This window comes from Hippopotamus amphibius, chromosome 11, assembly GCF_030028045.1.
Source record: "Hippopotamus amphibius kiboko isolate mHipAmp2 chromosome 11, mHipAmp2.hap2, whole genome shotgun sequence".
Taxonomy (NCBI): domain Eukaryota; kingdom Metazoa; phylum Chordata; class Mammalia; order Artiodactyla; family Hippopotamidae; genus Hippopotamus; species Hippopotamus amphibius.
The window spans coordinates 67,389,711-67,406,501 of NC_080196.1; the positions used below are offsets into that span (position 1 = coordinate 67,389,711).

Sequence of the window (16,791 nt, forward strand, 5' to 3'; positions counted from 1 at the left end):
TCAATGAATTTTTCTACAAAACTACTGATGAAACTAAGAGAATAAATTAACATAAAAATGATGTACTATAGTGATACCTGTATCTGAAAAAAAATTAAAAGTGGTAGTTACTGCAAAAGACTTACTCGCAGCACTATTTTCTTCAATTTCACCCGTGAATATACTTTGTGAAAATACTGGAGCATTGTCATTTATATCTAAAATTTTGACGGTTAGTATAAGTGGTTTCTCTACATCTTGTCCTAGGGCATTGACAGCACGACAGGTAATCTAGAAAAGGAGAGGAAATGTTAATTAATATCCTACAACTTTAGTTTGCCTACTATTAAAACTTGTAGAGATAAGGCCTCTCCAGCCATATACAGTACTTTTGTGCAAAGAAGAAAAGTATTTCCCCAGAGAGGAGACAAAGGAGGCTGAAGTACCTACTCTGGGCATACCAGCTGGGCAAACTGCCCTTCCTGCAGGCTGGTGCTGTGTCTGCTGGCAGCATGAAGCTCCTGGCAAGCTGTGTGATGGAGTTCAGCGCTCATGCACCCTCCTGGGGTAGTCCTTCAGGGGCACAACCATAAGGGGAGGCTCTTTGTTTTATTTTATTTTTTAATTTTTAAAAATTTTATAGCTGTGCTGCACAGCACGGGGGATCTTCGTTCCCCAGCCAGGGATTGAACCTGCGCCCCCTGCAGGGGAAGCACGGATCAACTACTGGAACACCAGGAAAGTCCAGGGCAGGCTCTTTGTAGAGGGACTAATATTGTTATTTGTTGGTGGATGGATTCATGCACTGGTCTCTCTTCTAAGTTAACCTTCTAAAGCCACTGTGCACGAGGTGATCAATATTGAGGACACGAACTTACCTGGAAGCTTGGGGTTACTTCACGATCAACTATGGCTGTTATGTTAATTTCTCCAGTGTTTCTGTCAACAACGAAGATTCCAAAAGGGGGCCGATCAATTCCTATTCCAGAAATGTGGTAGGTAATTTTCTGGGTTGCTTGGAAGTCTGAAGTAATCTGTATCCCAAAATACCCAAAATGTTAAGCTGATCATCACTCAAGCCTATTCCTTCCCCTCCTCTTCTCCATACTCTCAAGTCATCTCCTCATTTTATTCATGCTTTCTTGCCACTGTGCTGTGTATATTTTGCCTTGATAGATACTAGGAATGTGAAATAAAATTGTTTCTTCTGTTGACCAGCATGGACCAACGTGCGTTAATCATTCTGGCTTTAGAATATTTGCCCACATCGTGGTTGCTATGGTGATGTTAAAAGGTTGAGAGAAAGTCAAGGAAACTTAATATTGACAAGGCTACTTCTGAATGCTCCCTTTCATAGCAGATAACATTAAAAAAAAAGACATTTACTTTAGTTTAAAAAGGAGGAGCTGGAGAGAAAAAAGGGAAATGGACTATATAGTGTTAAAAATATTAGAATGCATTGCTTTTATTATTATTAATTTTTAAACATTTTAATAGGGAAAACTTCAAATATATTTTAAAGTTCGAAGAGTATAGTGAACCTGGTATAGCTCATCACCCAGCTTCAGCAATTCTGAATACGTGGCCAATCCAATGTTGACTCTCAACCATCTTTAATTGTCTTATTGCTATGTATTGGTTTGGTATGATTTCAAATCCACTTTTTTTTTTTAATCTCAGAATAAAGTTGTTTTGTTCTAAGAGTGAAGTTGTTTACGTTGAGGAAGCTGCATCAGGATGTCGTCAATAGACACAGTAGCTCAACTGTTGGGAAGCAATGTTGAGGACTTATCGATACGAACATGTGGAGCAGCCTCTATGGCTGGGGGACGTGTAAGCTTTAAATACCAAGAGATTATGAGGACTTCTTGAGTGAGTGTTCAGTTTGGGCAAGGCAACTCTTTGCTGATCTAAATAGCTCTCTGAAGACCTTGGGGCATTATTAGGGCCTGCCTCAGCAAGGCAGCTCCTTGCCTGGCAGTGGTGAAAACCATAATCTTGCTTGGCAACACCACTGCCTCCGTTCCCTAGAAACGTGCTCTAGCGATAAGGGACTTGTGCTTTTGCACTGGAAGCTAGACATCAGCTTGTGGTTGACTAAGAGGACCCTCCCAAGAACCAACTCATAGAAAAGTACACCTCAACTAAATCTGGGCTGTATTCCTTTAACCTCTCCCTTCCTGGAACAATAGTGTGATTAATGTACTTTTGGTTAGGAGTACTTTCGGTTTATTGAGAGACATTATCCTGTATGCTATTGGCTTGTGAAATTATTATAACTCCTGAGGTGAACCCGTGTTAAACAAATTATTGGTAAAGACAATCTTATTCTCTGAGCAAAATTTGCTGCCCAAACAAAGCACTCTCCATGTAATTTTTCTATTTGTTTTGCTAGAATCTGAATCTAAAAAGGTGTATGCATTGAAATTGATTGAAATGTCTCAGTTATTTTTTATTACTCTAGAAGCTGTAGCTCCATCTTTCTCTCTTTTAAATTGTTATGACTATTATTATTGTATATTTTGATTGCTGTTGAAGATACCAGGTTATTTATTCCGTGGACTCCTCAGTCTGCATGTTGCTAATTGGGAACTGCTATATTATTTTAATTTACGTCTAGTACATATAGCCTGAAAACTCACATTGCTTCTGCTCATAAGACTTACTTTGGCAATTGGATTTCTTTTCGAGTTGTCTTCTCCTTCTCTGCAGGGTCTTGCAAATTTCACCCATTCTCGTTTGTATCTCCTTTTGGCTTGTTGTTCCACTGTCTCATCTTCTCCATGTTGCTCTTTTGTCTTATGTGAAAAGGGATTCCATTGTATTATGCACATTGTTGGAAATTTTTACTTTGAGTATTAGTTATAGACACCTATGTTGAGGAGCCCCCTATGTTTCAAGACTGTTAAATATCTAATTTTCTCTCCCTTATACTGTCAAGCAAAGAAGAAACATTAAATAACTAAAACAGCTACAGAGCTATATGATTTTTAATATTAGCATTTAATTGTATTTTATATTTTCTATATGTATTCCACAACATCTAACTGTTCTGGGCACATCAGACCAGTTTAATGAAAACCTGTTGATTTATTCAGGGTAAGAAGAAAGAATGCATGAGATAAATTACAATAATGACATATGCTTGCTAGTATTTCAATATTATTAGTTTCATTGTTAGAATTTTAATTTTATTTTCACAATTAAAATATTAAATAATTTAAAATGTTAAACAAATATTTATTTTTCCTGAGTACAATTTTAATTTTTTAGCTAAACTTATTTTAATTACAAAAAACTTTTTCATACTTTACCTCTATTCTCAATTCTCCATGAACCAAAAGGACCACCTGTAGACATTTAAATAAAGTCAAATTAAATGTGAATTCTTCAAATAAGTAATTACATGAGATAATAATCCTGGTTTTTACAGTCTGCTGTTCATATTGTAGTTTGTTTCTATTTCAAAAGAAGTAGCTTTGGAGATGCAGTATTCAAAGGGCAAAATCCTTCCCCCCCAAAAGAAAATACTCTTCCTATAAACAAGTTCTTTCAATTCTTTAATCTGACTATAGCATTTCAGTGATATACAGGAGAATCTATTGAACTTTTCAAAATTCTAACGGTTGTAGCAACCAGACATTTCTTACCTGGATGCTCTGTAAACACTTCCCAGGAGCTATGGAGGCTGTTGCTTTGGGAAGCAAGGGGTGAGCATCATTGTCATAAGCTTGCGAAAGTGCCACAGGAGATCATTAAAAGCCATGACCTACCCTACTGACTTGTACAAAGGCAATACTGTGTTAGTGAGCTGCAGTTGCAAGGTAAGGTGTTTTCTTAGTCGTATAATAATTGAGAGAATGGAAAGGAACTGGTCTAATTTAGAGAACGAAACGTAAAAGACGGGGATATGTTATTCCAATCACAAGTACTGTTTGCTGTGGGATGCGGATCCGCACATCTCTGCCCTACTGCCTCAGTTTTAAATTTGAGCTTAATTTTCATATTGATCTGAAAAAAATTACATAAAGATAAAATGAAGCCAGGCAGGCTAGGGGCTTCACTTTCTCAAGAGCACACAGGACCTTCGTCTGTGTCATTTTCCATCTTGTTTTCTCCCTGGAATGCATTCTTCTTTCCCTTCACGCACTTAAATATTACTCATCCTTTAAGATCATTTCAAGTTCCAACAGTTTCCATGAAACTGTTCTTGCTGATGTCTCCTTTTCTGAGTTGGTACAACACATATTCTGAAGCATGCAGTTTAGCTTGTAATGGTTTACATGATTTATTATTTCTTATGGCTTTATGTGCATTAAGGTGTCGAGCCAAGAGAATCGCAGACTTTCCAAATCATTGCTTCTATATTATTTTTTTTCTTGCAGTCCTTACAATACCTGTCCCTCTGCAGATGCTTAACGACTATTTTCTGACTCACTGCTTATCTGATCTGAAGTGAATCTGGCAGGAAAAAGATCATGAAAAATAAATTAGAGGAAAAGAAATTATGTTTTTTGTGTCACTTGCTATTCATAGAGCTTTATATTTACTATCTCAATACAGCAGCCATCTGAAGGAGATTCTGTTGTTGTAATCCTTATTTCACGGATGAAGAAATGGAGACATGAGAGAGTGAGCACTTTTCCCCAGCTGACAGCCCTAGGAAAGCCAGGATTTGAACCTCTGCAGCCTGGCTCCAAGGTGTGCACATCACCACTACACTAGATTCTAACCAAAGTCAGCGTAAATAAATAGAAAAAAACTAGTCATAGAAAAAAGTTATATGATAGTCAATTTAGATTTCTTCCTGGCAAGGGCTGTGGTTATTCCTGAAACAATGTAGATTTATTACATTGTTTATTTTGGAAGGTTGTAATAAAGTGGCAAGTCTCAGGCTGAACCAAAGGAATGGCCATAATCAGACATAGGATGCCAGGACCCTTCTGCTCTGAAATTTCAGTAAAACCTTTATTTCAAAGGGTGTTTCTTAAAATTGTCATGAAAAAGAACCATTACTTGTGGTTCTAACAGGTCTCAAAATGATCTTACAGATTTGCTGCTCTTTATTAAACAATATCCTGAGTTGCTTGGGAGAAAAGACCAGAGAAATGTAGTCATTGTACTACTTTCTCAGTTCCTGAGAACGACTCAGCCACACATGAGGGAGGGAGGGGCCAGTCATGATCTCCTTTACAGGAAAACTGGAGAGAGTCATCCAGAAAATATGAATCATGTTGGTACTAGCCCCACAGAGAATGATTCTTCCAGTAGACGTTAAGACATGATTTCTGTTTTCCTCGGAAGCAAAGGAAGGACAAACCCTAAACTATGGAGAATGAGCATTGCAGACAGGTGTTTCTTATTTGTTCAATCATTTCATTGAATCAGAGCCCTTAGAGAAATTACTCAGCCAAACCTTTACTCTTTCCCATCCTCTCTTCTAAAGTCAGACCAACAAGAATGTTCTCTAATTTTAGGGAATATTGTGAAAATGTGATTATTTTTCTGTTTCTAGGAATATGGGGCAGTTAATGAGGAACACTTCTGAATAATGCAATGCTCTTTATATATGTATTTAGACATCCAGTCATAGCCTTACATTATTTTGAAAAGTGTTTTTTAAAAACTTTGCTATTTTAATTAATGCTTATATGTGATTACTTAGTTGTTTTAGTTACTTTGATCAGATAATTATTTTGAATATCTAATACATTTTTCAATAATTTCTTGACAGTGTAATCAACTAAGTTGTCTTTTTTTTGTGGCCTGGAGTCTAGGAAATACCAATATGGAGAAAACACTCTGTATATTGAGAATTTCTTTACTTTTCTCTTTTTCCTTTGTTTCCTGGTTATTTTTATAACTTTGACTATGAGATTTTTAAAGCATTGATATGGTCTAAATACCATATCAATGGTCTAAATACACAAGAATTAGAAATATTTTATCAAAAGCAAATGAGATTGTGAAGTTAAAAAGCATATGACATAAAGTGATTTGATAGTCACATGCCCTTTTTGCTAATTAAAATGTCTATAGTTATATCATTAAGATTTCTATTGAGTATGGTAGGTTCACAATAAATATATTTTGAGGGTATGGGTAACTGGATTTTTAAAAATCATATATGATAACAATTTCTTTTTACTGAGATTGGCCAAGGTTTTGTTTAGAGTAATTTGAAACTTTAGTGTGGGGAAGGACAGACTCTTAGACTATGCACTGGATCCAGGGAGCTAGTCCTAGCCAGCCGAGGGCATGGCCACTCTTCTCAGAATGGGTAAGAGTGGATCACACCTACTCTCCTTTGGGAAATTTGTAGAATGAATTGGGTAATTCAAAGAAATCATTACAAATTTTAAAACTTGTAATTATTTCTTTGATTTTTTTAAATTAATTATTTTTGGAAAAATTCATGAAATTTATATACAAATGTTGGTGATATTTTTATAATTGGTTAGATACAATGATTATTTATGTATCAGATCACAGAGGTCATTCAATACATGTGTGAATAAATTTCGTATGTACAATTCAGAAGAAATGAGTGATTTATCTTTTATGATACCTGATAGCTTTATATATATGTAAGTATATATATATACTTTTTAAAATTAAAATTAAAAAACCTGAAATTATTTTAACAAGCTTTGTATTTATCAAGGCAAATTCTTTAATTGAACAAAAATGATGTATGTTTAACATTAATTTAGGACAATTCAATTTTTAATAATAATGTTTAGCGTAAACTCAATTTAGAAAGTTAAGCCTTGTATCGTGATAGAGATGATAAGAAAAACAAATGCCCATGGCTATTTTCAAGAGCTCATTTTAAACACTGTGTAAAATGCTGTCCAGTGTAGTAATACAAAAGTGGACACTGGATCCTGAATCCCTGGGTTAAAATCCCATCTCACTATGTACCAGCTGAATAACTTTGGAACATTACTTAATTTTTCAGTTTCTTCATCTGTAAACCAGGCATAATAATTCTACTTACTTCATAGGTTTGTTGTGGGGATTAAATGAATTAACAGGTCTAAAGAACATAGATGAGCCCTAGCCTACAGTAACTGCTTAATAAGTGTTAATTACTTCTGTCCGGACTTTAAAAAAGAGGCCTAAAAGAGCCATTGTGATATGAAATGGCCTTTCATTATTATTATTGATGTCAAAGCACATAGGAATTTTTTCTTGAGCATCAGAAAGACACAAGAATCGGTGCTCCACTGTACAACTGTGTAGATTTCTCCTTGTACAACACCAGGGGGGCACTGTTCACACTGCAGTTTACGTGAATGCACCCCCTGGCATTGTGCAGTGTATAGCCTGGCCAACTGTGCAGTGGCCATGCAAGAAAAATGTGCACATTACACAGATTCAATTATTCATAGTATAATTATGCATAGCAACCAATTGCCTATGTAATTCTTGTGATGAACTTCCCAAAGCAAGCCTTCACCTAGGCTATCAAATTGACTCTTAACAGGAAAGGAAGAGCCAAAGGCTAAGAGGTTTATGAGAAACATGGACACTGTTCTAGTTCTAAATAAAAACCGATTTCAGGTGTTAAGCAAGTGGGAGTGATAATGGGCGGAAGTAATTATATCTTTCCTAAGTTTTTGCCCAAGTCAGTAAGGGCTGGCTGAAATTGCTTGGCAAGGTTATTCTGATTTTAGAATCTTAACTTTTGGAGAGATTCAGGAGGAAATTGATTTTCATATATTTATTAGCACTGCAAATTGGATTGCTTTACCAATCAAGAGAAGGAAAGATACGTCAAAGATTTTCCTTCTGTTAAAAATTTGGGCCACTTAGTGTGTAATTCTTTTCTTACAAATTGGATGCTCTCTAGAAGAAGGTGGTTGAAGGTTGTTCTGCTATATTTAGAACACGTTCTAACCCAGAACTTGATATTTAAACTACTTTTCTATTTTTACCAGCACGAACACTACTAACTTTTTTAACACATTGTGCATTGAAAATCTTTGGATTTCAAATGTCTATATTAGTTTTGTAATGAATAAATCTTTACATAATATAGTAACATGAAATTAAATAGCTTATTGTCCAGATGCTATAGGAGTGTGATTTGACAGACTGTGTTTCAGATTTTGTGGACTTTTATGAAGCATCGACCAATGGTCTTCTTTGAAGACAAAAATTGTTTTGAAAAGGTTAAATCTCTGAAGATGAGTATTTTTTGATCCTAAAACCTTCCCTAAAATGTTTGCTTGGTATTGTGCAAAATGGATCAAGAAAACATGGGAAATTGATAAATATTACATTTTTCAACAATAGGCAGCCATTCCCCATGCCGTCCCCTCTCAAATAATTAATCTAAAGAGTGGACAGTTGAAATTGAGTAATGCTCCAAGTTTAAGAATATGTTATTCCCTATGCCCACTGTCATAATCATTGATAGTTTTAATTTTTTTCTGTCAATTTTCAAAAAATTAATCTCACAGCTGTTTTTGATATGTTCTTTCACTCAAGAAAAATGTAGGTTCTTTCTTGACTTATTAAAACTGATGTTGGCAGTTATTTAAAATAGGAAGGCAGAATATTAAGACGTTATCAAGATTCATCTTTGTTACTAAAATATTACGAATAGTAGGAATTAGAGTTTTACGAAGCACCTTATATTTTCCAGAGCACTGTTTTGCACACTTTGCTGCTTTATTCTTACTATGGTCATTCTCATTAGTCAGGGGGATTCTCATTTGACAGCTGAGGAAGCAAGGCCAGGAGTGAGTCAGTGGTACAGGCATAGATTGAAGTCTGTGACTGAGCTTTTATATATTACCTCTCTAGGCAACCCTTGTATGGTCATAGGTTGGTGGAATTAACTTAAAACCTCCAAACAGGTCTTCCAACTTTCAGACCCCACCCTTTCATAATAAAAGATGTGCAGTCCCACTCCACAGTGCTTTTAAAAACATTGGTTTTTCCCATCACCACACTATTTCGAAACTCTGGGTGGCTCCCCACTTCTCAAAGGGTTTCGTTACCCTTCACAGAATGCGCTTTTCAGTCTGACCCTCATCTGCCTTTCTAACTCACGTCCAGATTCTCCAATGCAAACTATCATTCCAGCCAAACCGGTGTGTCCATTGCCCCTAGGCAAGTGCTGTGATTGCAACCACCTTTGCTCGTGCTGGTCTGACAACTGAAGCTATCTCCCTGTGGCCCTTCTGTACTTATCAAAAAAACAGCTCAAATCTCACCTGGTTCATGGAGTCTGGTTTGCCTACCTCACTTCTGACTGACACTGCCTTCCACTAATAGCATTGAGAGTAGACCAGCACTCTCCAGTTGAAATATAATAACCACAAATGTGAGCCGCATGTATCATTTAAAATTTTCTAATATTCATAAAAAGTTTAAAAAGGTAAAATTAATTTTATCAGCATATTTTTAACTAATGCATCCAAAATAATGTCATTTCAATATATAGTCAACATAAAAATTATTAATGATGTCTTACGTTCTTTTATTCATGCAGAGTCTTCAAAATGTGATGTATGCTTTACACCTAACAGCACATCTCAATATAGATCAACCATGTTTCAAGTAGTTGATAGCCACATGTGACTAGTGGCTACCATATTGGATAGAGCAGGTCTAGACCTCTCACTTTAACACTTATGTATGAAGTTATATTGTTGTTTAAATAGCTTGTGTGTTTGTGTATGTGAGCCTGTAAAATTTTCCTGAGGGGGCAAAATGTTCTAACCTCTCATAGCTTCATCCATGACTAGCATTATAGAGGCACTGTGAAGGGGGTGCTATAGCTTAGAGAGGCCTCATTCAATCATTCATTTATCCATTCTTCGAACAATTGTGTCCACTGTAAGATAGATATTATGGTAGGTGTTGCGGATACAAAGGTGAATAAAACAGCCCTCAGTACAAGGATCTTACAGTCATTCCAGAGCCAGAAGGGTAGCTGAGAGTGGTATATGTCAAAGCAGCGAAGAAGCTCCGCTCAGCATGCGGCAGTTCAATTCCGGGACAACACTCTTCAGACATCCCTGGCCACCTATCCCCTAGCTTCCCAAGCTGGTCATTGGCTTGGACAGATGGGTTATGAGCCTACCTGCTGTTCATTTAGTTCAGAAATGACCATCTGGAAAGGTGGAGAAGTCATCCAACCACCACATTTCTCTTTACAACGTTCTCAGGTCAATTAAATTCATTAGATTGCCAAAACAATTAGTTACACTGTCATGATAGAAACAGACTCTAACAGAAGGGTGTGATACCAATTTTCTGCTTGACCATTGCCATGAGAGGGAAGACTGGGAAACTCTGGCTCATAGGCAGTCTATTCTAATTTTAAACATATTTAATTTTTAGAAAGTTCTTTCTTGAAATCTCTCTCCCTGTAACTTCTTGAAGCCCAGTTATCTCAATTTTTTTACATGAGGAAATGAGGGAGACATGCGTAGGCCAACCCAACTTATTATTGATAAAGTGAGGCATTAGTATTAGGAATTTAAAAAATATTCCTTACGGTATATTTTGCTATTTTGATATCTCGGTGTAACTGATAATATTGTGACAAGTTCTTTTCTTCATTGAAACAGCACAGTTAGGAACAGACTAGATTGTAACATCCAGGCTAGTGCTTTGCTCTCCAGATTCCACTTCTCTTTTTATGCAATATTATTGATATATGAGGGTGAGTCAAAAATCATCCTCACTCCAGTTATATTAAAGCTTCTGTAAATTCTACAGCCAGAGTGCGAGTAATTTTTGACTCACCCTTGTATAAAACCTCCCCAATCAACAAAAGTATTACTCTTCTGAAAAACTGGCTTATAAAATATTCTCTTTATTTTTGCCCCAGAGGTTGGATATCTTTTGCATATAATGGCTAAACATAAACACTGTTTTCTTAATAACCCTCCCAACTTCTGTCGAGTCAAACATTGCTTTGATTTTAATTCAGTGGTTTTTGACTAATTAAAAACGTCAGGTATCAAGACCAGGCATGTACAGTTCTTAGCCATATGCTTAAGAGATATGTAACCTTGAAAAATAGGCCTCGTTCTCTTTTACGTGTATTAGTTTGTGTTTAGAATAAAAGCGCGAATAAAAAGATGAATAAAAGATTCCTTTAAAGAACGTGAAGGTGTTGTGGGAAATAAACTTGAGATCAGGATTATTTAATTTATTACCTAAAGAAATGCTAAATGGTGACTTTCAAGTTCATTTCTATCTGGCTTATTTTTCTATGTGGAAATACAACATTAAAAAACAACAAAAGATGGAAATTGGTAATCTTTACAATTTCAATTTTAAATGTTTATTTCCACTGAACTCTTTTTAGAATTTATAATAGGGATTCAGCAGTCAAATATAATATTCTCTAACAAGGAAGGAAACAGGGAAAGTTTGTAATTATTAGAAAAAAAATAGGACTTACCAGTAAAAAGGCCAGAGCCCCTGTGGTTCTGAAAAGGAGCCAAGCCATTGTCTCTGATTTCCCCGGTGAACAAATCCAAGGGAGCTGCTGCCTTAGTCCTCCCAACCGTCCGCATAGGATGTCCGAGGGAAGCCCTTTCTCAGCGGCTCTGCCGTCTCCAGGAGCCTGCAGATGGCCTGTTATGCAGCTCCTCCCCACCCTAATCCAAGGATTGGTCTCACCAGAAACGCTTGCATCACTTTTGCTCCCAGGTAAAAACTTAGACACACCTCAGTTCCTGAAGCAATGAAATCCTTTGTTGGAAGCTGAAAGAAAAGTTCACAGGCTAAAAACCAGTTTTAATAGGAAGGTACCAGATGAATAATAAATTAATCACAGTATGGAAGTGAAAAAGCTAGCCTTGACGACACTGAAAAAGGATCTAGTTGGCTGCTTCTCATGGTGCCAATTAAAACTGAAAAGTATAACAAAACATACGAAATTCCCCCAAATCTAACTTGTGGAAGAGCATTTATTTTCAGCCTGAGTACATGTGAGTAGATTTAAAATTAAGCAAGATATATTTTAGGTGTTAAGCAATAATATATTTTTTTGAAATAAATTACAAATCTGAAGAAGAAAACCACCACATCAACAGTTATTAATACAGGCTTTGAATGAAAACAATTAGAAATAAAATTGGACTAAACACATATGGTGCCTTGGATATTTGAAATATATAAACAGTGCATTGCAAAATCAGATTTCTGATTATACTCAGAGGACATCTTTCCATTGTATTTCTTCATATTTATAAGCTTTTTTAAAAAGTTATTTGCCTAGTGAAGTAGGTTATCTTTTGCACTTTTACTCAAGGCATTTCCTCTACAGCAGACAACTTGCTCACTGCTGTTACTTGTGCACTTCTAAACACCTGGACTCCAACTCAAGTTAGGGGATGGGAAAAAACTACTAACACCCTTTAGTTTGCTTATAATACTAGAGTTAGGAGCACTCTTAACATTCCAGAACATTCTTTAAAAGGTTTGGTAGAAGAACAATATTGTCTTTATAAGTACTCATGCATCAGGTTTTGGAAGCTTTTTAGTTTCAGGGAAACCATTTAATCGGAGTATTTTAGACAGAAAGTATTTTATAGTCTAGGAGTTGCGAAAAAACACCTTGTAGGCAAAATTTTGTAGATTTGGGTTTTTGTTTTTTTTTGTCTTTTTAAAAATTGTGGTAAAATATACATAACAAAATTTACTATTTCAACTATTATTGAGTTACAGCTGAGTGGCCTTGAGTATATTCACATTGTTGTACCACCATCACTACCATTCATCTCCAGAAAAAAAAAATCTTGATTTTGTAATAAAGTTTTTGTCAATAAAGTTTTATTGGAACTCCCATTTGTTTGTATGTGGTGAATGGCTGCTTTTTCGGTTAAACAGCCAAGTTGAGCGAGTTGAGAAGTTGTACAGAGACTGTATGGCTACAAAGCTAAAAATAGTAACTTATATGAAATTTTTGCTTTATTTACTTTCAGAAAACATTTGATGACCCCTGGCTGACACCATATACCTTAAATAGTATTTGTGGCAACTCTGTTGGGTGTTGACTCTTATGGAGAAATAATTAGTGAATTGTTTAAGTCTGCTTCCATTTGGAAAGAAAATTTCTAAAGATCAGGTGTGACATCCTTTGTAAAATTCCCTCTAAGGTTCATAATGTGTATTTTACACACTTTTTGATTAGAATGATAAAGTGAACAAATACTGAATCCTTTCCAACATGGAAAGACTGAAACACAAGGCACGGTCATTTCTGAATGAGGAATTGGTTTCTCTGTGACTGGACTAGTTAACAAATTTAAGGGGATAGAAGCTGGGATGAGCTTTACTGAACTTGTTAGTGATTTGTATGATGCAGAATTCAGCAATCGAAGTGTTGGTTACTTCTGAATTTAGTATCTGAATTTGTTTAACATTGGTGAGAGTTTTGGATTTTTATGTATATACTGGGGCATTTTTCTTACAGTGTAATGAAAAGAAATACATACATATGGGCAAAGACTAGAATGGACTCCCATAATATACTAGAACTTATTTTTTGAATGACATGATTATGGATGTATTTTATTTTCTTCATTATGATTGCATATATTTTCTTATTTTTAGTAATGAGAATGTGTTAGTTTTATAATTAAAAAACAAAGTTCTTTAAAAATAATGCGAGTACAGAAAGCCTTTATGAATAACATTCTAAACTTTGAGGCAGGGTAAAAGAGGAAAAGGTAATGAATTTTCAATTCTTTCCTTTTCCATAATTTAATATCTTGCAATTTCTTCAAAGCATTATGGTGCTAGAGACAAAAGAAATTTTAAAAATGATAGCAGTGAATTATCATATTCCTAGGAATGTCTGTAAGTTGCATTGTGGACTAAATTCTAGATATGGCCCCCCCTTTTTTTTTTCTAATTTACCTTTCCTAAACTCTAGTTCTTTGACAATTTTAATTCATTAGATTTTAAAATGTTAATTTTCACTTGACTCTTTCCTCACCTGAACACAGGTTAAGGATTTAACTGGTATTTCATTTCTGTGTTTTGAAATACCATCTGTGGATTCTTGGTTGGGTTGTATGAATAGGGTATGGGCACCCTTGCAGGAGAGCAGTGTACCAGACTTGGCCTGATGTAGGCTGGCTCCATCTGCTTGTCGCAGTTAAGGAGGACTGTAGAAAGCAAGGACAGATCCCACTGTCCACTGCTTAGGCAGACGGGCCTCCCCGAATCTTCTTTCTGTGTGCTCTTGGTAGTGTCTTAAGCCAACACTTCTTTTTATTTGCAGGATTGGGGAGCTCAGTAAGGTAATAAAGCACCCTTGTGTTGGGGCCACATTTACAAGGTTTTAGGAAGGTGGCCTGGAGCTTACTCCTGCTGGGGAGTGTGTTTGCATTCTGCCTTCTGGACTAAGCAATGTTTTCTCCTGTTATTTTTGTTTATGTGTATGTTTGTGAAAAAGGAAAGAAGAGAGAATTTTCCAGTGGTTCCTCTTGAGCGGTTGGTTATGTTATTACTCTTCAGATAATGGCTTTAGAAACGTGAGCCCAACTTGAAAATGGCTTTTACTCAAGAAGCTGCAATAAAAGTGAGGGTAACAATAATAATCAGAATTATTAAAAAGGAGCTTCATTGTACGTGCATATTGTGCTTCATTTGATGTATCGTAGTAAAAATATAAGAATTGGACAGTAGATACAATACATCATAGGTTTAAGAAGAACCTATTTTTCAGTCTGCTGGAAATTGAACCCTGGCATAAGAAGAGACGCAATAAGAATGAATGTTTATTTAAGTGGCAGTGGTTTCAGAAGCTTCCATGATGTTTCTAACGCTCATTATCTGCAAGCAGTTCTATTATTCATCAGGTATCTCTACTTGCTAGCAAGACTGTTTTCACTGGCAAGCCTTCACTGGTTTTTGTTTGTTTTGACTGGAAACATGTAGATGATATATCTTATATGCCAGACATCACTATTTTTTTGATATTTAATTGTTCTTGAGTGTCCACAAATTCATGAATTAAGATATGACTTCCACAAGTCATGCATTAACAAAATGATACATACATCCTGAAATGGCCTGCCAATGTAGTGAACCATCACTTTTTGTTATTCAAGAAAATGGAAATCATACTCTTCCTCCATTAAGATCACTTGAAGGCATCCAGAAATATCAGAGAATGTAATAATTGTGCACTTGCAGAGAACAGTCTGCAACTTTAAAAATCAGTGAAAATGGAGCTGTTGATCTAATTTTCTATTAGATGGTATGCAACAGGGTCACCATGGTTCTGTGATTCCTGGAATTCTTTCTTTCAAAAGACTTGTGTAGTTTTTATCATATATTGGTTCAAACCCAGACTTCAGAAGAATAAATATGGGTGAATGCGCCTTTAAAAAATTTTTACTTATGCCGTGGGCTAGGGTCAACTTCTTTTGGCTTTGTTTAGTCTGCTGAGGCCATTGCTTATTTGTGGGAATATTTTTGTAAGGTAATAAAGAGTGTGAAGGGAGGAATTTTCCAAATGTGCCTCATGTTCACTTCAACATGAAGTTTCTTTAGGAAAAGCTTTTCTTTGGTTCTTGTGGTTGGTTGGAGGTAAAATTGACAAGGTGGGATCTACTTACAAAATCTATTTTGAATCCATCTAGTTTCTGCCTTCTCAGGGCACCCACACTCGCCAGATTCTTGGCATCTCTCAGGTAGCCTAGGCAATGGGCCTTGGACAGAGCTCTTGTTCCTTTCTTGCCTCTCACCCAATCCGCCTCTCACTCAGCAACCTGACTGCTATTCTAAAAGGATCGTGGCTTCTAATGTACTTGGAACAGAATCAGAACTGCCTGTCATGGCTTCCAGGGAACTGCCTGGTCCATTCCCTGTGATCCTCTACAGTCACATCACACGCTCCCTCCCTCTCACATGCACCTTCTTTTGTTCTTCAAAAACCATCAGCACCTTTCCTGTCTCAGGCTTTCACTCAGTTTCCTTCCCGCCTGGCAGGCTGCTTCTCATTCATCAGGTGGTAGCTTATGAGGTCTTCTCAGAGGGGTCCTTTGTTCCTGCTCCCTAACGTGGGCACTCTCATCCCCATTATTTTACCCATTATCCCAATTTGCTGCCTGTATAGAGCATGTGTCCATTGTTATTTCTTAGTTGGAGTGTTTACATTGCTTTTCTCCTCTTGACTGTGTGCTCTATCTGGGAGGTATCATGTCTGTTTCATTTGGTAGCATGTTCCCAGCACTTTGCAGGGTGAATAAATGAATATATCTTTAAAAATTTTCTGCAAGTATATATGCAGGATCAAAGGACACATATCATTCAGATTTTTACTAGGTCGTCATCCCAGAAGGCTATACCAATTTACATTCCCACTGATAGTGTAAGAAATTGTCCCTCCTCCCTCCCCTCCCCCAGGCATAATGTCTATTGTAGGTAATTCTTTTCTGCTTCTTTTATGAGAAAATAGCACTGGTATAAAAATTATATTTTAGCTCTACTAAGAGATTTAAATGTTGTTCTTTGAATGCTAATAATTTACTAGATTGTAATAAATTAAAATAAAATTAAGATTTTGAATATAGTAATCTAAGAAACTGGACCCAGAACTAAGTAAGTTCTGGATCTTGGTTAGATCCAAAGGACCTGGCATCCCTCCTGGATCTAACCTTATCCTGGCCTTTGATACAATGATATGATTTGAAAAGATAGGACACTCAAATATGCCAAGTCAAATATTAATTTCCTACACTCTCTAGTTATTGTTACATCCCTTTAGTTATATATTTTTAATATTCCTTTTGATGATAAAGAGCACATTTCACAGAAGTCTTT

General features: G+C 36.2%; 1 protein-coding gene across 1 annotated transcript in view; it reads right to left on the minus strand.

Annotated features, from left to right (window-relative positions):
* DSG3 (desmoglein 3) overlaps window positions 1-11,619 on the minus strand; it is a 31,536-nt gene extending 19,917 nt beyond the window's left edge. Inside the window, exons 1-5 of the mRNA XM_057698275.1 lie at window positions 11,411-11,619; window positions 3,294-3,329; window positions 2,646-2,777; window positions 858-1,013; window positions 126-270 (exon numbers count right to left, since the gene is read on the minus strand). Of these exons, the coding sequence (XP_057554258.1) occupies window positions 126-270; window positions 858-1,013; window positions 2,646-2,777; window positions 3,294-3,329; window positions 11,411-11,458 (517 nt within the window). The 5' untranslated portion in view covers window positions 11,459-11,619. The remainder of the gene's footprint in view (window positions 1-125; window positions 271-857; window positions 1,014-2,645; window positions 2,778-3,293; window positions 3,330-11,410) is intronic.
* Between the last annotated feature and the right edge of the window lie 5,172 nt (window positions 11,620-16,791).